At 41.3% G+C, this 22,341-nt stretch overlaps 1 protein-coding gene across 1 annotated transcript in view; it reads left to right on the top strand.

Moving 5' to 3' along the window:
- The first annotated feature begins 417 nt into the window (after positions 1 to 417).
- The window catches only part of kcnh2b (potassium voltage-gated channel, subfamily H (eag-related), member 2b), a 1,340,040-nt gene continuing 1,318,116 nt past the window's right edge, over positions 418 to 22,341 (top strand). Inside the window, exon 1 of the mRNA XM_034172191.1 lies at positions 418 to 854. Within this exon, the coding sequence (XP_034028082.1) occupies positions 779 to 854 (76 nt within the window). The 5' untranslated portion in view covers positions 418 to 778. The remainder of the gene's footprint in view (positions 855 to 22,341) is intronic.

The following is a 22,341-nucleotide window of genomic DNA, read 5'->3' as shown; positions in this document are numbered from 1 at the left end:
CGAGCAGAGCTGCACAAAGGGATGAAGCAGTGTCAGACGGAGGTGCTCCACACAGGAGGAGCTGTACTAAAGAGGAGGCACAGGTCCAAAAGATGAGCTGCGTTTCGTTTGTTCCTCCAAATCATTGTCTTCACGTTTTTTTTTTCTTTTTTCTTTTTTTTTTCTGATAAGTCCCCGGGCCCCATTGATTTGTTGATGGGGCCACATCACTTTTCGCGAGGACACATTTCGATTGGACACTTTTTTCCCATCCATCATAAAAAGTGCGCACAGTGCCGATGCGCAAAGGGTTAAAGTGGCGCAGCTCGACGCCGGTGCGCTGAAGTCATCCCGCAGAGCGCACAGTGAGGAGGAGCACAGGCACCTAGGATAGATACCTCCTCCAACTAGCTACGGAGCTCCACTTTCTTTTCAACTGTTTTCTCTTTTCTTTCAAACACACAGATCCCGAGGGGAAGCACAGGAGGTGACAGCGCGCACACTATGGCTCCATCGAGGCTCGTGCAGTCCGCCTGTGCCGGGCGGCGCGTCACGCAGGAGGACAGATCTGCTAAGCTCCTCACAGCCTGATCCCGCTGTCAGCTCCCCACCGACCTCAACCCGAACCTGGAGGGAGATCGGACCTCCTGCGCGCCTCTGTTCTAGAACTCTCCTCACTTCGTGTGCTCAAAGTTGGGAAAACTTTGATCCGCGGACTCCTGTGCGTAATTAGACTCCATGAGGAGCATCTTCGAAGTCCTGAAAAGTCTTTAAAAGTCTTCAGGTCCCCGCAATAAAGATGCCGGTCCGGAGGGGCCATGTGGCTCCGCAGAACACCTTCCTGGACACCATCATCCGAAAATTCGACAGCCAGAGTGAGAAAATTTTCTTTCTCTATTTAATATACATACTGTCACGTGACTCCTGAATCTTTGCAACCTCCATAGCAATTATTTTTATGTTACATTCCGCTGCTTTAATGTCGCACACCCGGTGAAAGAAAATCCAAATTGTTCACAGTACATTTTTGCAGAGTAAAATAGTCTCTGCAGTGAGTCCACATGGTCCCTCTCCAAACTGTGATAAATAAACCCTATCCTCTTCTTAAATCAAGTTGTTTATCTAAAAAAAAGCTGATTTAACTTTAGACAGAGTTGATTTAACACTGGAGAGTCAGTGGGACCATGCTACTCACTACAGGAGTTCCTTTAATCAACAAAATACTTTGTGTTCTTCCCTGTACTGCAAATATGAAACTGCAATTTAACACCCTTTGAGTTCAAAATAACACTCATGCCTTCCCAAAACAAACCCTGGGAACTGTTAAATTAACACTTTTAATAATGCCCTTTTCTTATAGTGTTAACTGGCTCACTCTTATAAAAAAAAACATGCTGTTGCCAGCTGGACTGAAAGGCGCAGGAGCTGAAAATATGTAGGAGTGTGCAGGAGGCCTGTGCCACTCCTTATTACCCCATTTTGACAGTTTTGTGTTATAAATCAATATACGTACTAAGGTTAGTAAAGTCATACAGCAGCCACATGGCACACCAGCGTTTTTTTTTTTTCCTGCATACTCCTGTGCTATTTTCCTGCTATTGCTCCTCTGCCACACACTGAAAAAATGGACCTAACTTAAAAAATGACTAATTTGTTTTAACCAAATGTATTAGTTTCTCTCAAATTATACTTACAATTTCAGGCTTCAACCACATTATTAAAATACTTGAGAAATACACGTGTAACAAATTACAGAATTAAAAAAAAAAGTTAAGTTTCACTTTTTTCAGTGCAAGTCTTCATATTATGGGAGGAAACCAGAGTTCAAAGTAACACTCTATAAGTGTTATATTTAATTCTGTGTATCAGTGAATGAGATGGAACAAAGAGGTTCTGGAGTTGTGGTGGTCTCGAAATGTGGTTGTTGTCTCATAATCAGTAGGTTGTGGTGTCTAACCCTGCAGCAGGTGAACAGGTTTTCACTGGGTCTCCGTGGAAACACTGGTTTCCTATGACAACATGTGGCAAAGGCACAATGTTTTTACACTGTAAGCAGGAGCCTGGTAGGACTCTGTGTTAACACTTTCAGAAGTGTTAATGTTACAGTCACACAGGGTTTATTTTGGGGATCCAATAGTTCACTGTTCTTTAAAAGTGAGGGAAGTGAAGAAATTGAGTTTGAGAAATATTACACAGCACATAATTTTTTTTTAATCATAATCCTGATATGCCATTGCCTAAATTGTTTGGTATATTTAACAAAACAAAAGACTATGCTGCAGGTTTTTGTTTTTTTTTTTTTCTTGTAATCTGTTGTTTTTTGGTGTATTATGTTGGGTTGGAAAAGCAATATTACGTGTTATTTTGAAATGTACTATTCCCACTATAATTCAACATTCCCCCCCTTTTGTTCTTTGCTTGCATATAAATGAGACAGCAAGTAATAGAAGCTCCAAAAACAGTGAGTCTGAGCTGTCAATGTTCATGCACCCTCGGGCCCTCGCGTGTGCCTCTTTGTGTGTTTCACGCACGGTTCATCCTGCAGCAGCGCTTTATCTCTGATGCAAATCATTCTTGGTTTTTCCACCTCTGAGCGTGTGGCCAGATTTTTAAAGAGGTACAACCACACATTATACATTCAGGGCTGATGAAGATGAGGAGGATGATGATGTGAGGCAACTGTTGGCTGTTTATTGGGAACACTTCATCATCACAAGATGCAGTAAAACGTGGATTGAACCCCTTTTTCTGAACTATGTTGGCTGCTCCCTCCAGCGTCTGATTGTGTGATGATGCTGTCACACCTGTAATGTTCAGTACATTCAAGTATTTGACCTCTTAATGTGTAATGTCTCTGACCCCCCCCCCCCCCCCCCCCCCCCCCCCCCACACACACACACATGCACGCACTGTTTACAGTAAACTCATGGGTTGTGCAGGACACACGGTTGCCTTGCAGAAGCAAGTGGTGTGTCGCTGTGATTAATTCCCAGTGTGTCCAGCCTGTGTGAAGCTTCACACGGGCTGGTTGAGACTGAGGATTATGGGGCAGAAACATTGTGTTTTTGAGGTGCTGAGGTGTGACTTCACAGCAGTGCCGCGGAGGTGAATAATTGGCATTAATCCCAGTTTTCCTTCTGGATTTATGTGCAAAGGTGAACACGTGCTGCTCACTGAAACGCTTCAGACTCGCTTGCCTGCGTCCGTGTGGTATCCTCAACAACAAACACGGGGATTTGCATTTGTTCAGCATGCAGCAGGAAGGTGCTCTGTGCACTGCATGATTATTCATGAGAGAAGAGCGTTGGTGTCGATGGGGCACGTCTGACAGGACATCTGATAACCTCATGTCAACATCTTAGTTTCCCAGCATATGTTCAAAAGCATCACAGCACAATCAGTAGAAGGGTGGGGACATGACGCCCGAAAAAAAAAAGCGTTCTTGCACAGTCAGTTTGAAATCTGAAAATCTCTTTAGGCCCACCCAAATCTTCAATCACAAGAGACTAAGATGAAGACACAAACACAACACACATCCCATAGGTTTGTTTTATTATGTCTGATTACAGTTTTATAATAATCAAATATCTTAGGAAAGTTTAAACTCACTCATCTTCAACCTCTTACTCCAAATAAAGGTCACGGGGTGGTGGAGCCTATCCCAGCAGTCATAGGGTGTGAGGCAGGGTGCACCCTGGACAGGACTCCAGTCTGTCACAGGGTCACATGTAGACAAACACATCACACCGCATGCACACCTACGGACAATTTAAAGTTTCCAATTCACCTAACCTGCATGTCTTTTTGGCTGATTTTTTTTTCTTGTCTGTTTTTGGAAGTAAACTAAATATCTCTGGTTTGCAGACAACAACAAAAACATTTGAAGGTACCAGCTTTGGCTCTGGAATACAAATGTTCTTTGGAACATTTTTATGTTGTGGAACTAGAAAAGGTGCTTCTCAGTCACTAAGAGACTATAAGTCCACTTGTTAGCATAGTGAGCAACGCAACTGTTTTTGCTAGTTTCCACCATACGAGTTGTCATTTTCTCAGCTGGCACCCGTGTTCTATAAATGGAAGGTCTTCTTGCACTCATGTGTGCACTCCTGGCTGTGTTGATCTTAAAATCTTACAAGGTTTGGTCAGACGCAGTGTTGGTGCAAAGCTATCGCTATGCAACAGAAAGTGACTGCAGCAGAAACCAACAAAACATGTTCTAAAATCGAGTGCAGAGTATTTTTTTTTTGCTGACTATATGATGCAATACTCAAGAACAGGGGCAAGTTCTCAAAGCAGGTACATTCCACTTGTACACACGGGGATACACATTGGCACAACAAATCACAATGAAATGGAATGTAAAACTTAAAACAATGTAATATTAAATACTGGATGGAGCAATACAAATCTATAACAACTCTGGTGTGTATCGTATCTGCCTCCGAAAAGGAGGTAATGCTTTCAGTGCCAGCAGAATTACAAAAAAAAAACCTACTGAATCGGTTTTCGTTCGATTCAGTAGCAGGGTGGGGCATGACTCTCAAGACTGATCTTCCTTTTACATTACACGATAGGATGATTTAGCAGATTTTTCTCAATTATTTCAATTTTCAATTTCTCAGTCCCCCCCCTGGGTATTCACATTATGAGACATTTCAACAATACAAGTACTTTGGCTCACATCCCAATAAAGAATTGGATTTCATGAATAATAATAAAAAAATAATCATAAGAGAGTGGATTCATGTTGACTGAATGTATCAAACCTGCGAGTCTGTTTTTTTTCTTTTTTCTGTTGTATGAGCACAGAAATTTATTTATTTTTTTTTCTGATAGAGTGAACAAAATGCCATTGTACCAAATGTGTTGGGAAGGTGTCGTAGCACGGACCCACAACAGGGGCGCAAATGAACGGACAATGAGTAAGCCAAAAGGTAACAATTGAATGTTGTGATAATACACAACGAAACGTGCAGTAATCTTCACAGTCAATAAACACCAGGTGACGTATGGGCAGGCTCGAAGATAGAAGACCCCCGACGAGAGAGAAGCCGCGTCCCACATGGCTTCCACCACCAACGGTCTGAAGAACACCGGAGCCGCCAAGTCCCGAGTCCCCAGGTGGCCTCTGTCTTCGGCTGTCGACCCTGGTACTGCTGGCAGAAAGCAGAGATATGATGTGTGAGTGTGAGTCCGCACACTCAGTAATTCACAGTCCAAACAGTTAGGAGGGAGCACCTCCACCTCCAATCACACACACTCGTGCAGCTCCTGGTCAACCACTTATCTGAGATGGGGTGTGAGGCGAAGCCGTCGCTGTCACACCAAACGCCAATCCTCCAGATAAGGCAACACTCCAGGAAAACGGCTGCAATAGAAGTTCAAGTTATTAAACACACAGTGTTAGTCAGCAGAGAAATTACCTTGGTACTGGTAGTCGATTTCTCGGCGAGGAGGTGGAGTTGCAGTCCGGCTTTTATGGTGGTGATGATGATGAACGAGTGACAGCTGGTGCAGGGGATGAATGACAGCTGTCACTTCTTCTAGGTCTGGCGCCCTCTCGTGCTTGGAGCCCGCACTCCAAGCAGGGCGCCCTCTGGTGGTGGTGGGCCAGCAGTACCTCCTCTTCAGCGGCCCACACAACAAAATGTTTACTCCATCAAAAATTTATGTTTGTATGCTCAAGAATATGTGGAAAAAATAGACTTGCAGGTTTCTCGCTCAATTTATTAACTTACACTCATGCAATATAAGTGAAGGAACCAGCTTTCAGATTCATGTTCTCATTATGCCAAGAGAGAGTCCTATATTCATCTTCTCCCTCATATTTCCCTTTAGAGAGCCTCTGGTTAAAATACGTATTTAAATCTTGGCAGACATATTTGCTCCCCAAGGACTTCTAGTTTTCTAGTAGTTCTCTTCCCAAAATGGTGCTGGGCACAGGATGGTGCAGGTGCAGTAACTGGAGGGTCTGTTTGTGAAGAAATTCAGGGTTGCATTAGGTATGCAGGACAGCAGCTGTGGTGGACAGTGATACCGGTGTCGCAGTCCGAATGGCCCCCCTTAAAATTGGTCTGCCCTGCCTTCACTTCATTTGGGACCACAGCAGCACATCTGAGTCTGACTCTCCACACCCAAAGTGATCAAAGGGAATAATGTGATTATTAACCATCAGATGACAAAGTAAAACCTCTTAAATCATTCTAAAGTCTGCTTTAAGCAGGAATAAGGCTGTTTTATGCAGAAAACGAGGCAATAATTGGTGAGTCATTACTGATGCTCTGAAATGATGCAGGCGCAGCAGCACGTCAGAGTCACTGGTGACGCTCAGAAATTATGTTGCTGAGCTCTGAAATGATGCATATGAAGTGAAGGCAGGGCAGGCCTATTTTTGGGGGGACCATTCATCCGGCAACACCAGTAAGGCGTTACTTAGTAACACGTTACTCTAATCTGACTGCTTTTTCAGTAACGAGTAATCTAACACGTTAATCTTTCCAAATCAGTAATCAGATTAAAGTTACTTCTCCAAGTCACTGTGCGTTACTATTTTGTATTGTGGGTCAATTGCAGCATTAAAACTCCTATGGGTACATGGTTGGGATTTGATTGAACCGCCCGCTTTCAGCGAGCTGCGCTTTTCATCTGCAGTTCTGTGCAGCAGCTCCACGTTGAGAAAAAAAAACAAAAAAACAAAGTTGTCATCTCTCAAAGCGCAGTGACGACAGCACACCTGCACTGAGATTTACAAGACATTTTTGGGACATTCCATGTCAATTCAACGAGGGCCTCACGCACTTTGGCTGAGATTTTCTTCAAATTTTAATCAAATATTCCCAGACTATTCAGAACAACAAATCTGAAGTTTGAGGCCTGTAGGCCAAGTAGTTTCTGAGATATGGCCAATTAAGTGTGCATGGGTTCTGCCGTTTTTTAGGTAAAAATTATGGCCGTCATTTCTGGAGCCATGTTCAAGGTAGAATATCTCAGCAAATAATGGACTTAGAGGCCTGAAATTTTCTGTGGCAGTTGTCATGGACACCCAGACTTGGACTATAGTCAAAAAACATACATTGACACTAAACTGTGAAGTTTATGTATGCTCAAACTATGGAAAATATTACATTGACTATTGCGAGCATCCATGTTTGAGACACTGAAGCATACCATTACACTCAAAGAAGCCTTTCCATTTCTTGGCTCCTTAATGCCAGCTATACTGGCTATGAAATATGTACATTTGGCATGTCTGTGGTAAACAGTTACTGTGGGAGAAACCTCTGAAATCTGAAAAAAACATTTTGTGGTCAAATTTATTAGAAGAAAAACTCATGTGGGCAGTAAATAAAACTCTTCAAACTGATTCCATTTTGAAGGTATTAATATCTACTTTGTGTTATAAATATGGCCTTCTTTATGAAACTCCTTCCCGATTAATTTAAGCATCCAATTATGGCACACAGCACAAAGGAATTCTTGTGTATGACATACTTGACAGTTATACAGTGTTCGACTGCTTTCAATAATGCTGATATTTGGTTAGACTCTTTCTCTCCGATTGTTCTGTCTGTGTCACTTTCATTAGTCACTTCCTCCAAACCATCAACATGTCTATTAGACCCCATTCCTACCAGGCTGCTCAAGGAAGCCCTACCGTTAATTAATGCTTCGATCTTAAGTATGATCAATCTATCTTTATTAGTTGGCTATGTACCACAGGCTTTTAAGGTGGCAGTAATTAAACTATTACTTAAAAGCCATCACTTGACCCAGCTATCTTAGCTAATTATAGGCCAATCTCCAACCTTCCTTTTCTCTCAAAAATTCTTGAAAGGGTAGTTGTAAAACAGCTAACTGATCATCTGCAGAGGAATGGTCTATTTGAAGAGTTTCAGTCAGGTTTCAGAATTAATCATAGTACAGAAACAGCATTAGTGAAGGTTACAAATGATCTTCTTATGGCCTCAGACAGTGGACTCATCTCTGTGCTCGTCCTGTTAGACCTCAGTGCAGCTTTTGATACTGTTGACCATAAAATTTTATTACAGAGATTAGAGCATGCCATAGGTATTAAAGGCACTGTGCTGCAGTGGTTTGAATCATATTTATCTAATAGATTACAGTTTGTTCATGTAAATGGGGAGTCTTCTTCACGGACTAAGGTTAATTATGGAGTTCCACAAGGTTCTGTGCTAGGACCGATTTTATTCACTTTATACATGCTTCCCTTAGGCAGTATTATTAGAAAGCATTGCTTAAATTTTCATTGTTACACAGATGATACCCAGCTTTATCTATCCATGAAGCCAGAGGACACACACCAGTTAGTTAAACTGCAGGAATGTCTTTCAGACATAAAGACATGGATGACCTCTAATTTCCTGCTTTTAAATTCAGATAAAACTGAAGTCATTGTACTTGGCCCCACAAATCTAAGAAACATGGTGTCTAACCAGATCCTTACTCTGGATGGCATTACCCTGACCTCCAGTAATACTGTGAGAAATCTTGGAGTCATTTTTGATCAGGATATGTCCTTCAATGCGCATATTAAGCAAATATGTAGGACTGCTTTTTTGCATTTGCGCAATATCTCTAAAATTAGAAAGGTCTTGTCTCAGAGTGATGCTGAAAAGCTAATTCATGCACTTATTTCTTCTAGGCTGGACTATTGTAATTCATTATTATCAGGTTGTCCTAAAAGTTCCCTGAAAAGCCTTCAGTTAATTCAAAATGCTGCAGCTAGAGTACTGACAGGGACTAGAAGGAGAGAGCATATTTCACCCATATTGGCCTCTCTTCATTGGCTCCCTGTTAATTCCAGAATAGAATTTAAAATTCTTCTTCTTACTTATAAGGTTTTGAATAATCAGGTCCCATCTTATCTTAGGGACCTCATAGTACCATATCACCCCAATAGAGCGCTTCGCTCTCAGACTGCATGCTTACTTGTAGTTCCTAGGGTTTGTAAGCGTAGAATGGGAGGCAGAGCCTTCAGCTTTCAGGCTCCTCTCCTGTGGAACCAGCTCCCAATTCGGATTAGGGAGACAGACACCCTCTCTACTTTTAAGATTAAGCTTAAAACTTTCCTTTTTGAAAAAGCTTATAGTTAGGGTTGGATCAGGTGACCCTGAACCATCCCTTAGTTATGCTGCTATAGACTTAGACTGCTGAGGGGTTTCCCATGATGCACCCAGTGTTTCTTTTTATTCACCTCTTTTTGCTCTGTATGCACCACTCTGCTTTTAATCATTAGTGATTGATCTCTGCTCTCTTCCACAGCATGTCTTTTTCCTAATTCTCTCCCTCAGCCCCAGCCAGTCCCAGCAGAAGACTGCCCCTCCCTGAGCCTGGTTCTGCTGGAGGTTTCTTCCTGTTAAAAGGGAGTTTTCCTTCCCACTGTCGCCAAGTGCTTGCTCATAGGGGGTCGTTTTGACCATTGGGGGTTTTCTGTAATTATTGTACGGCTTTTGCCTTACAATATAGGTTCAAGGTTCAAAAGGTTCAAAAGGTTTATTGTCATATGTACAGTAAGAAACGTATTTCCCTGTGCAATGAAATTCTCTTCTTTGCTGCTCTCACCGGGTGTCTATAATAATAGTCAAAATAGGCATAAAAAAAAGCATTAAAAGCATTAAGCATTAGAAAGTAAAGTAACAATAAAGGTGCAGTTACAGTATGAAATGAAATGAAATAATGTGCAAATAGCAAGATTCAAGTATTAACAGTTAACAGTAAAGTAACAGTAAGGTGCAGTAACATTGTGAAGTGACCCCAGGGGGTCTGCTCAGTCCTTAGCAGCATTCAGCAGTCTGATGACAGTGGGGTAGAAAGAGTTTTTGAAGCGGGTGGTTTTGCATTTCACACTCCTGAACCTCCGTCCTGAAGGCAGCAGTGTGAACAGTCCGTATTGGGGATGTGTAGGGTCTTTTATGATGGCAGCAGCTCTATTGTGGACTCTCCGATGGTAGATGCTCTGCAGAGATGGTAGTGGTGTCCTCGTGATCTTTGATGCGGTCTTCACTACTTTCTGCAGGCGTTTGCGGTCATTCACCGTTGAGCTGCCATACCACGCAGTAATCGAGGTGGTGAGAATGGACTCAATGATGCAGCTGTAGAAGTTGCTGAGAATCTTGGGTGACATGCCAAATTTCCTCAGCCTCCTCAGGAAGTACAGCCGCTGCTGAGCCTTCTTTACCACCTGTGTGGTGTTAAGTGTCCAAGTGAGGTCACTACTGATGTGGACCCCCAGATATTTAAAGCTGCTCACTCTCTCCACCTCGCGGCCTTGGATAGACAGTGGCTGATGAGGTTCCCTCTCCCTCCTCATGTCCACTATCATTTCCTTGGTTTATCTGTGTTCAGGGTGAGGTTGTTGACTCCACACCATGTCACCAGGCCTTCCACCTCCCTCCTGTAAGCTGCTTCGTCTCCGCCGGTGATGCGTCCAATCACAGCAGTGTCGTCAGCAAACTTTATGATGGTGTTGTCGGGGTGAGAGGCGGCACAGTCGTAGGGGAAGAGGGTGTAGAGAATAGGGCTGAGGACGCAGCCCTGCGGGGTACCGATGTTGGTGGTGATGCTGGCTGAGGTCCTATTCCCAATCTTGACAGACTGTGGTCTGCCAGTCAGAAAGTCCAGAAGCCAGTCACAGAGGGTGGGGTGGAGTCCAAGGGCAGACAGTTTGTAGGTGAGTTTGTGAGGGATGACCGTGTTGAAAGCAGAGCTGTAGTCAATGAAAAGTACTCTGATGTAAGAGTCTTTATTTTCCAGGTGGGAGAGGGAGGCGTGCAGGGTGGCGGCAATGGCATCCGAAGTTGACCTGTTGTGCCTGTAAGCGTACTGCAGGGGGTCTGTGATGTCCGGTATGCAGCCCTGAATGTATGACAGTACCACTCTCTCGAAACACTTCATAATGATTGGAGTGAGTGCCACTGGCCTATAGTATATAAAGCGCCTTGGGGCGACTGTTTGTTGTGATTTGGCGCTATATAAATAAAATTGATTTGATTTATGGTTGTCACACCCAACACCCACATCATTTAAATACGGAGTGTAATTAAACTCATTTTTATGGCCATGGGGGTGTTGGCTTAAAAATGAGGTGCAGTCTGGAACAGTACTGGTGTATTGATCTTCAGGCAGTAGAATGTGCTTGTACCTTTGACCAAGCAAAACCATGGTCAACAGTTCAGTGCAGACTTTTCTGCAGTTCATGAGAACATAATATTCAGTAGTACCTTACATGGCAGGCTTGTGATGGACTTACATTGTACACTGTGTAACAACCAATGCTTTGACATGAAAACGTTACAAACACCAATCATAAATGCTAATTCAAACAGAAGAACACTCACTACACCTGCATCAGAGACATGGCTCAAGTATTTTTGGTTTTATACAGAGTGAACAGTTTTTAATTTTAATATACAATGGGTAAAATTAGTATTGAATATGTCACCATTTTTCTCAGTAAATATATTTCTAAAGGTCCTACTGATATGAAATTTTCACCAGATTTTGGTAACAACTTAAGTAATCCACAAATGCAAAGAAACCAAAACAAATATGTACAAAAATTAAGTTATGTGTGATAAAATTGAAAGACACTGGGGAAACATATTCAACACACTTACTGAAGTTTATTTAATACTTTGTACAAAAGCCTTTGTTGTAATGACAGCTTCAAGATGCCTCCTGTATGGAGAAACAGTTGCATGCATTTGCTCAGGTGTGATTTTGGCCCATTCTTTCACACAAACAATCTCCAAATCTTGAAGGTTTCCGTGGACCTCTTCTATGAACTCTGATCTTTAGTTCTTTCCATAGATTTTCTGTTGGTTTCAAGTCGGGTAATTGTGTGGGGCATTCTTGCAGCTTTATTTTCATTCTCTGAAATCAATCGAGAGTTTCCTTGGTTGTGTGTTTGGGATCATTGTTTTGCTGAAATGTCCACTCTCAATTCATCTTCATCATCCTGGTAGATGGCACCATATTTTTTACCAAGAAAGTCTCTGTACATTTTTCCATTCATCTGTCCAATGGTATGAATGACATGAAGTTTGCCAGCTCCACACCATAATGTTCCCACCTCCAAACTTCACTGTTGGTATGGTGTTTTTGGGGTAAGGTGTACAGTGCCATTTGACCTCCAAACATGGTGTATATGCTGGCATCCAAAGAGTATAATTTTTGTCTCATCTGACCAGACTATATTCTCCCAGTATTTCACAGGCTTGTCAAAATGTTGTACAGCAAATTTTAAATGAGCTTTAACATGCTTTTTCTTCAGCAATGGAGTCTTGTGTGGTGCATACAGGCCATGATGTTTGAGTGCATTACTTATTGTTTTCTTTTAAAACAATTGTTCAGTTGCTCTCCACAAGTGGCCCTTGGCACTTGGACAACTCTTCTGATCATTCTTTTCACTCCACTGTCAGAAATCTTGTGAGGAGCACCTGATCATGGCCGGTTTATGGTGAAATGATGTCCATTCCACTGCTGGAGTATGGCTCTAACACTGCACACTGGAGCATTCAGAATTTTAGAAATCCTGCTGTACCCAATGCCATCAGTATGTTTTGCAACAATAAGGTTGCAAAGCTCTTGAGCGAGCTCTTTGTTTTACCCATAATGAGATGTTTCTTGTGTGACACCTTGGTAATGAGAAACCTTTTTAATTGGCCATCAGTTGGGACTGAACCAGCTGATATTAATTTGCACTGACAAGGGGCAGGGTTGCTTCCTAATTACTGATAGATTTCAGCTGGTGTCTTCACTTTCCATACCTTTTTGTACCTCCCCTTTTTCATGTGTTCAACACTTTTTTACTAGGTCATTACACATGATTACATATAACTTAATTTCTGTACTTGTTTATTTTGTTTTCTTTGTATGTGTGTATTTCTTAGGTTGTTACTGGTATCTGCTGAAAATTTCATCTTGGTAGGACCTTTAGAAATATATTTACTGAGAAAAAAGGTGATGGGATAAATACAAGGTCTGTTAGAAAAGTATCGGACCTTTTTATTTTTTGCAAAAACCTGATGGATTGGAATCACGTGTGCTTGCATGAGCCAACCATGAACCTTCGTGTGCATGCGTGAATTTTTTCACGCCTTTCGATTGCATCATTTGCTGCCAAGCAGCCTTTGTGTGAGGACGTGTGTAGTGCTCTCGTTTGATTTTCATTGCAAGGAAAATGGCGGAACGACTGGAGCAGCACTGCATCAAATTTTGCCAGAAACTGGGCGACAGCCAGGTGGAAACCATTTGGAAGATTTAGATGGCTTTCGGTGACGATGCTATGGGCATCACACAGATTAAGGAGCGGTACAACCGGTTTAAAGACGTCTGCACAACGGTGGAGAGAATTGATGAAATTTCAGTCAGTAGACAGTCTTGCAGATAGCCTGAATTTAGTGCTAAAAACCACACTTGATAAGATTGCGCCTCCTCTATTAAAGCCACGCCTTCCCAAAGCACAGACACCCTGGTTCAATAGCTATTTGCGTGACCTTAGGAAGAAGGCTAGAGGGTTGGAACGGAAATGGCATAGTTCCAAACTAGAGGTGTTTAACCTTGCGTGGCGTGAAGCTATTTTAGATTATAAGCATGCTTTATTGGCTACGAAGCAGGCGTATTATTCTGAATTGATCAACAAAAACAAGCATAACTCAAAGTTCTTGTTTGATACGGTGGCATTTCTTATTCATGGACAGCCACCTGTTGGTCGTTCTCCTTTTTCAGCACAGGACTTTCTGGACTATTTCGAAAAGAAAATAGAAGATATTAGGTTGAGCACATCTCAGCATACTTTGGTTGAATCATTGTATCCAGCTACTGAGCTGGAAATTGTTAACCTTTCTTTAAACTCTGGATCTGTTCCAAATTGTTTTAAATCTGCGGTGGTTAAACTACTACTCAAGAAATCTAATCTTGATCCTGGTGAATTGAAAAATTATAGGCCGATATCAAATCTATCATTCTGCTCTAAAATTCTGGAAAAGGTGGTTTCACGGCAGCTTGTGGACTATCTTACTGAGAATGACCTTTTTGAGCCACTGCAGTCTGCTTTTAGAAGACATCACTCCACAGAAACAGCACTTATTAAAGTAGTTAATGATCTTCTGCGAGCAATGGACTTGGATACTACTACAGCATTGGTGTTGTTGGATCTCAGTGCTGCGTTTGACACAGTTGATCATCATATTCTACTTGATAGGCTAGAAAACTGTTTTGGGATTACTGGAACTGCTCTTGTGTGGCTGACGTCTTATCTGTCTGGTCATTCCCATTGTGTTTTGTGCAATGACACTACCTCTGACTTTAAGGGCATGAAGTTCGGGGTTCTGCAGGGATCCGTTATGGGTCCCTTGCTTTTTTCCCTGTATATGGCACCCCTTGGGAACATTTTGTGGCATTTCGGGGTTGCTTTTCATTGTTATGCTGATGATACTCAGTTGTATATGCCGATAGCTGCTGGAAATCCTGTCCACATAAAATCTTTACAGGACTGTCTTGCAGCAGTGAGAAGTTGGATGTCTAGCAATTTTCTACTTTTGAACTCTGATAAGACTGAAATGATGGTTCTTGGCCCAGCAAGACATCGGCACCAATTTGATCAGCTGGCGCTTAGCCTAGGTTCATGTGTTATACATCATACTGACAAAGTGAGGAACCTTGGGGTAATCTTTGATCCTACGTTGTCCTTTGACCTCCACATTAGGGACATTACGAGGACTGCTTTCTTTCATCTGAGAAATATAGCAAAGATTCGCCCCATCCTGTCTATGGCTGATGCTGAGACTCTGATTCACGCATTTGTCTCTTCTAGATTGGATTATTGTAATGCTTTATTCTCTGGCCTGCCGCAGTCTAGCATTCGAGGACTTCAGTTGGTGCAGAATGCTGCTGCCAGAATTTTGACACAAAGTAGAAGGTTTGACCACATTACTCCCATTCTGGCATCCTTTCATTGGCTACCGGTTTCTGCCAGATTGGATTTTAAAGTTTTATTGTTGGTTTATAAAATTGTTCATGGACTGGCGCCTTCCTACTTGGGTCAGGGGTGGTGGCCAAGTGGTTAATGCGCTTGGTTTCAGTTCAGAAGGCTCCGGGTTCAAATCCCACCCCTGCCACATTTCTCCATGTAATGTGGAGTTGCGTCAGGAAGGGCATCCGGCGTAAAACCTGTGCCAGTTCAACATGCAGATCCACCTTGGATTTGCTGTGGCGACCCCGAGTGCAAACAAGGGATCAGCCGAAGGGACTTACTTTTTACTGGCGCCTTCCTACTTGGCGGACTTGGTTAAGCCCTACGTACCTGCGAGGCCTTTGCGTTCGCAGGGCGCAGGGCTTCTGTGTGTTCCGAGGATGAACAAAAAGTCTGTGGGGTATAGAGCCTTCTCCTACCGTGGCTCTTTGGAATGAGCTACCTGCTGTTATTCGGCAGTCTGACACGATGGAGATTTTTAAATCAAGACTGAAGACCCACTTTTTTAGACTGTCTTATCATTAATTTTTTAATCTGTTTGTGTTTGCTTTGTAATTTCTTTTATTCTACTGTGTTTTATCTTTTAACTGTGCTTTTCTTGCTTTTAATTTTGAATTTAGATTAATTTGTGTTGTTGTGAATTATGTGAAGCGTCTTGGGGCGACTTTGTCGTGATTTGGCGCTATATAAATTAATAAATTGAAATTAAATTGAAATTGAAAAGGGGAACAACAACAGCAACAACAACAAAAAAATGCAAAGTCAAAACTTGGACAGCACTCACATGTGACAAAAGTATAAACAGAAAATTCAATATAAGACAAAAGAACAGCAAACATGATATAAAACTAGTGATAATACAATGGCAGGACTGAAACTAGACATGACTAAAGTATGATGAACAGGAAATAACTGATAAACCAAAAATAAAACTATTGACAAAAGTATTACCAAAGAAAAGAGATAAACAGAACCAAACTATGAAGAGACTAGACAAATGACTAAAATATCATGACCAGATAAAAACAATAGGGGATGAAACATGACCGGGCCAGACTGGGGCCGAGACATGACAAGGGCCCTGATCTCAACATGCCCATAACTAATGAGGTGACTAACTCCAGCTCCTTTGACCTAGTGACTCAGTTTGCACTTTGTTTGTACACCCTCTAAATAGCAAACTACAGTTGCACATGCCCAAAAATCACTTTTACCATGCATTTCATATCACTTCATATCACATACATGCGTGCGCACACACACACACACACACACACACACACACACACACACACACACACACACACACACACACAAATACATTTTCAAGATAGGGCCCTATTTGCCTGCTTTGTACAATGTACCTCTCACTTCTTCACCACTGTCCCGTCCCAAAAGGGTGATGGTCCTGTCAACTCGCATGCTGCCTTATTTCCATCATGTGTAGTTGGTATCTGCAATTAATACAGCTGTGGTCAGACATTTATGTGGACCCATCATGGAAATGCATCAATTTATTGTGATACTGGGCTCCCATATTCTTTGAAATATTCTTTCTCTGAGGTAGGATGATTGTATAAGAGCTTTCAAAGAAACAACAACAGCAACAACAAATATCTTTGGTTTGGTAACTTCAGTAAAAGGGTGTTGTCTCAGTTGTGTACCCAAATGACACCCTGATTTGTGAATAAATCAGGGGTTTGCACACATTTGAAGAAATGTGAGAGAAAAATAAAAGAATAAAACATTTGCAAATAAGGACTAAAATAGTACCCTTTCTCTGTTGTTTATCTCTGTTTCTCTGTACAGAACACCCCTGAATTAATGATAAATAGATTTTAGATTGTTAAAGCAGTTAGAAATGAGACCAGTCGATGCCACGTGTTCTCATAAACACACAGAAGTTTGTGTCCTTCGTGTGGGTTCCTGTCCGGATTCCAGCTTTAGTCATTTTATCTGCCGTTATCTCCCGACCTTCTGCGCTTACTGCACCATGATCCTCTGTGTTTCCTGCTTATTGTGCTTCAAAAAGATGAGAACATGAGATAGATTGTACACTGCTACAGCTGACAACAAATTTGACCTCCAGTCTAATGTCACCACAACAGTTTGGGTTCTGTGTTGTTGTCGTCTGCTCCAACTCCTCTGAGGCGACTTTGCCCAATTACAAACCTCAAAGCCGCTGTCCTCCAGGGAGGATGTCACCATTCTACAGATAAAGTACTAACACTTTATCACCATGGTAACTGGCCCCATGACTCCCCACCCACACGCCACCCACCTTCGTGCACACACCAGGATAGAATACACGTTACTGCTAACCCGTGTCAGGTAATTTCTCAGCCACATTCTGCATCTTTTTGATTTTCCGTCCAAAACACAGAACGAGACTGGCGTTACCAAAGGTACTAATCATGATAATAAAGAACACAGTAAACACTAGGTAACATGTGGAGTCTGAAATGTCAGCGAGTGGAAGAAATTAAGTCTTGTTGCTGTGATAATGATGATTCCAACAAAACAATGACCCTGGATTTACCAAGGTGGTAATTAGGGATGTACCGATACACATTTTTTCACTTCTGATCCCGATAGATGAATTTGGATATCTGCAGATACCGATACTTTTCTGATCCGATAGCAGAGCTCTGTTTGCTTTAATATTATTATTATCATTGTTGTTGATTGATTTATTGATTGATTTTTTTTTTTGTTAAATGAGGATTTTGTTAAAAAGGAGACGTGAAAGTTGAGCTACAATTTGCCAGAAGGTGTATCTAAGATGAAAGCCTAGATTTGATGTTTTGGTGAAAGAATTAAGTACCTTTATTTTTTTCTAGACTTTTATAGCCTGAATGAGAAAAGACAGCACTCTGTCTCTATCTCTCTGTCGGTCTCTCTCTTTCTCAGTTTTCAATTTCAGTGGAGCTTTATTCACGTTTTCATTGTCAAAGCAAGTGTTAAGAAGAAAAATTAAAAATTAAGTCCTCTCTCTTGCTGTCGTTCTGTCTCTCTCTCATGGTGGAAAATTTTCTGCTAACAGCTCGGCTTCAGAAACCTAGAGTGCCTTGATTAGAGAGTGGCGTCAACTCAGAACATGGCGCCATTTTGGTTCCAACTGCGGTGAACTACTGAATGAACCTTTTAATGTTTTCAACATTTTTAAAAAATCATTTACTCACATACAGCAACACATCCAGGTACAGGTGCTATCAAAATAAATATAAAAATAGTTAACATATCAAATTTATATAAATTTACAATTTATGATGATTTATTTAATTAATTTAAAGCCTGATTATGCTTCTGCAGCTCTGTAACTCCGTGTCATACAATGACTTGCATGACAGTTTTAAAGTTCTCCGTCTCTGGATTATGTTTTATTCTGGATGCGTTACTTACGCGTTACTCTAATCTAACCACTTTTTTGGTAACAAGTAATCTAACACGTTAATCTTTCCAAATCAGTAATCAGATTAAAGTTACTTCTCCACTATTACTAGTAACAGTGTTACTATTACTATCACTAGTAATAGTAACACTGTGCGTTACTATTGTTTTTGCTTTGTGGGTCGATAGCAGCATTAAACTTGATCCGTGACTGAACTGCCCACTTTAAGAGAGCTGTGAGCTATTCATCCGTGGTTTTTTACAGCAGCTCGACTCGTCCTCACCTCTTAAAGCACGGTGACAACAGCACACCTGCACTGAGCTTTACAAAGACATTTTTATGCTTTTTTTTCCCTCCTTTATTTAGAATTCTGAGCTGAGCCACTCCGTATCTGTTCGTTAAAAACAGCTGATCCTCCGCAACGCGTCAACAACTAACACTATTTTCCACTCAAATGCACCTAAACTCTCTTTCCGAGGAACGCATGATGTGAAAACGCAATAAAACTTTCTTACCCGTAAATCTGGTCATGTTTTCTGCATAAATAAATGTTATTCATTCTTTGTGCTCAAACGCCAAAGCAGGGGCGAATCCAGATGGAATGGGGGCATGGGGCAAGGATGTGCCCCCCTCACAACACCCCTAGATTAAAGGTCCAGTTTTGAAGTTTTTTTTACCACAACTACTAATACTACTTATAATAATAATAATTTCGACAAGTAAAATGTTTAGAGAGAATTTAAATGTTAGAAAAATGTTAGAAAGAATTTAATAGTTACATTTATAAACAATGTAGGTTAGAAATTGCAAGTTTTACTGTTACAGTACTGTTAAATATGAGGTCAAGAAGAGGTCTTTATTTTACTAGTTATTATTAAACTAGTTTATTAGTTTTTATAAAACAAGTATTTATTTTCATTGAAGTCAAGAAAGGGTGACTATAAAGTGAGTTTTGGCAAAACAGGTATCATTGTCATGTTGAGGTGGCAGAGGGTTGTTGTCGGCAGCTGGGGAATGTAACTAAAAAAGTAACTAGTAATCTAACTTAGTTACTTTTCCACTTTAGTAATCAGTAAAGTAACTAAGTTACTTTTTCAAGGAGTAATCAGTAATCAGTAATTGGATTACTTTTCAAAGTAACTGTGGCAACACTGATCATCACCTCCAATTCAAAAGGTAAGCTGTACATTTTCCTCTTTTACTGACTGTGCTGTCAAGTTATGGACTTTTTGGACCCATTTATCAGCATGCGCGCTATATAATATGATGGGAGAAGAAGGATTAAAAGCAGAAAAGTGTCACATCACAGCCTTTTGTGTCTGATTTAACAGCTGCATGTCAGGCTTCAGGTCCCAGTCTGAACACTGTTTGAAAAAAATAAACAGTCTTACTTTTAATCACAGAAATGATTCCTCTCCCACTTTCCACATATCGGCGAGTGTCAGCACTAAACTTTAATTTATACCTCTGTTACTTTGTACGTCCAGACTGCTCGGGGTTTTTAATGGAAATACATTGCAATCAGATGGGACATTTATCTGATGTTACCCATATGTATGTAACGGATTAGTTACAGTCAGGAGGCACCGAACATTTATGGGAATCCTGCATCGGGACGTGCGCCTCATTAATGAATAAAAAATTTTCCTCTGAGTTTTTTTCTGCCAAATGTATTTGATCCATTATCAAAATTTTTATCTGTGTGCGCACTGTAAAAACTATTAAAATATGATGAGAGACAAAGAGAAAATCATGGTTTTGTCTGAGATTGTAATTGTCCCGATCAGAGAAAAGAATGAGAAATCAGCAAAGTGTGAAATCACAGCCTTTTACTGTGTCTGAGGATTTAATAGGTGCAAGCCATGCTGCAGGCTGTGGGTCCGAGTCTGAGCACAGTGTGAAAAAAATAAATGTCGGACTTTTAATAATGTAAATGACTTCGGTCCCACATGCAAGGGGTTTAATGGAAATACATTGCGATCAGACGGGACATTTTATTGGATGTGAGCGAAAAATCTGCTGTACAAAATCGGTTATATACGATGTTTATTACATGGAAAACAATACAAAAACTTTGGGACTTTTTTTCTGGTTTATATGATGACGGTTTAGGTGAGCTTTACTGTACATGAGACTGAACAATAAATTTACCTCTCAAAGCATTCATTATGAAGTTGGCTTACATCCCACATGACTGACTTTATTTTCCCAAATTTTTCTTCTGTTCGGATCTCAAGGGAATCTGTACATCTTGGAGCCCGTGTTGTGTCTATTTGTGTATCCAAATGCACAACAACCCATCATTTTCAGCGAATAAATAAATAAAACAGCTGGATTTACATGCAGACACATTAACAGCGAACGCTATTTTGAACCCAAGATGGCACCAGGAGTTACGTGACCGATTTTTTTTTTTTTTTTGACTCGTCATATCGCCACTCTGTCTAATCAAGGCACTCTACAGAAACCTACCCCTCCTCGCCTCGGCAGCCACCCTACTCAGCGTGCCGCTCTCGTTGGAGTGACATCTCTGCTATTTTGGCATTGTGGGATAGGTCGCCGGACTACTTTTGCCTGACCCAGTGCTGAATTTGCTGACAAGAGAAGATGCTGCTGGATGAGTGTGAGTACTGACTTACGATCATTTAGGCGTAAAAACACACAAGATACACAAGTTCTTGTACCAAATATACTCCTTATGTTTTTGTTACCCATTAAAACGCACTGTCATCACAAATACAGCATTGTTTGGAAACTACTTTTTGCACAGGAATTCATTAGCATGTCAGCTGCAGGCGTGTACTAACACAGAATATACAGAACTGTACAGTTGTTCGGCCAAAATGAGAGCATCCACTTTTAGCTTGCCATAAGCTAAGCGAATGGCGCTCATGAGAGTATGCTCTGCAGCAAAAGGAGACAGAGGTATCAGAAAATGTCGTGGGTTGGATCGGTATTTTCCGATGCGTGAATTATGTCTGTATTGGAAGCCGATCCCGATACCGCATCGGTCGCAAACTTAGTGGTAACCAAAGATATGCCATTAAAGGATAGAAGGATGACTTTGTGTAACTCTGGAGAATGTACAATCTTATATCGCTAATATGATAAAAAAAAAAAAAAATTGCGTTTTCCGGTGGGGAGCAGGGGAATTACAGTCTTGAACCATATGGATGAAAGTTCAGTTTCACAGCATGCTGGTCAAGAGTCAAATTGTACTGCTTGGCTGTAGCCAAAAAAGCACAGTGGATTTAAAAAAAGTCATTCAGATGGTCATATAAGAACCAAATAGCATGCTCACTCAGTCACACTCATCTTCAACGGCTTAGTCCACTGAAGGGTCGCGGGGGAGCTGGAGCCTATCCCAGCAGTCATAGAGCGTGAGGCGGGGTACACCCAGGACAGGACGCCAGTCCGTCACAGAGCCACAAACAGACAAACACATTCACACCCACTCACACACCTACGGACAATTTTAAAGATTACAATCCACCCAACTGCATGTCTTTGGATGCGGGAGGAAACCGGAGCACCTGCAGGAAACCCACGCAAACATGGAGAGAACATGCAAACTCCACACAGAGAGGCCACAGGCGGGAATTGAACCCATGACCTTCTTGCTGTGAGGCAACAGTGCTAACCACCAATCCACCGTGCTGCCCCAAATAGGATACTAATTCATAGAAATATGTTACCCACATGAAATTTCAATATGGTTGCCATACATGACGTGGTTTTTAATTTGTCACCATATCTTTTGATTGAATAAGGCACTTCTTTTGACATCGGGATCAATTAATGTTTTTTCAGCATTCTGAATCTGTTTGGCATCAAAAACCACAAACATGAAAAATTGCAATCAGCTCATCCAAATATATACATATTGACAACAAAAGCATCAATTTCCCTTCATATTATCATGTTATATGAAAATTTATATAATGTCATTTGACTGGTGATTTGTATGTCACATGAC

Source organism: Thalassophryne amazonica, chromosome 1, assembly GCF_902500255.1.
Source record: "Thalassophryne amazonica chromosome 1, fThaAma1.1, whole genome shotgun sequence".
NCBI classification, from domain to species: domain Eukaryota; kingdom Metazoa; phylum Chordata; class Actinopteri; order Batrachoidiformes; family Batrachoididae; genus Thalassophryne; species Thalassophryne amazonica.
The sequence above is the reverse complement of the archived record's forward strand: the minus strand, read 5'-3'. Positions and strand labels throughout refer to the sequence as shown.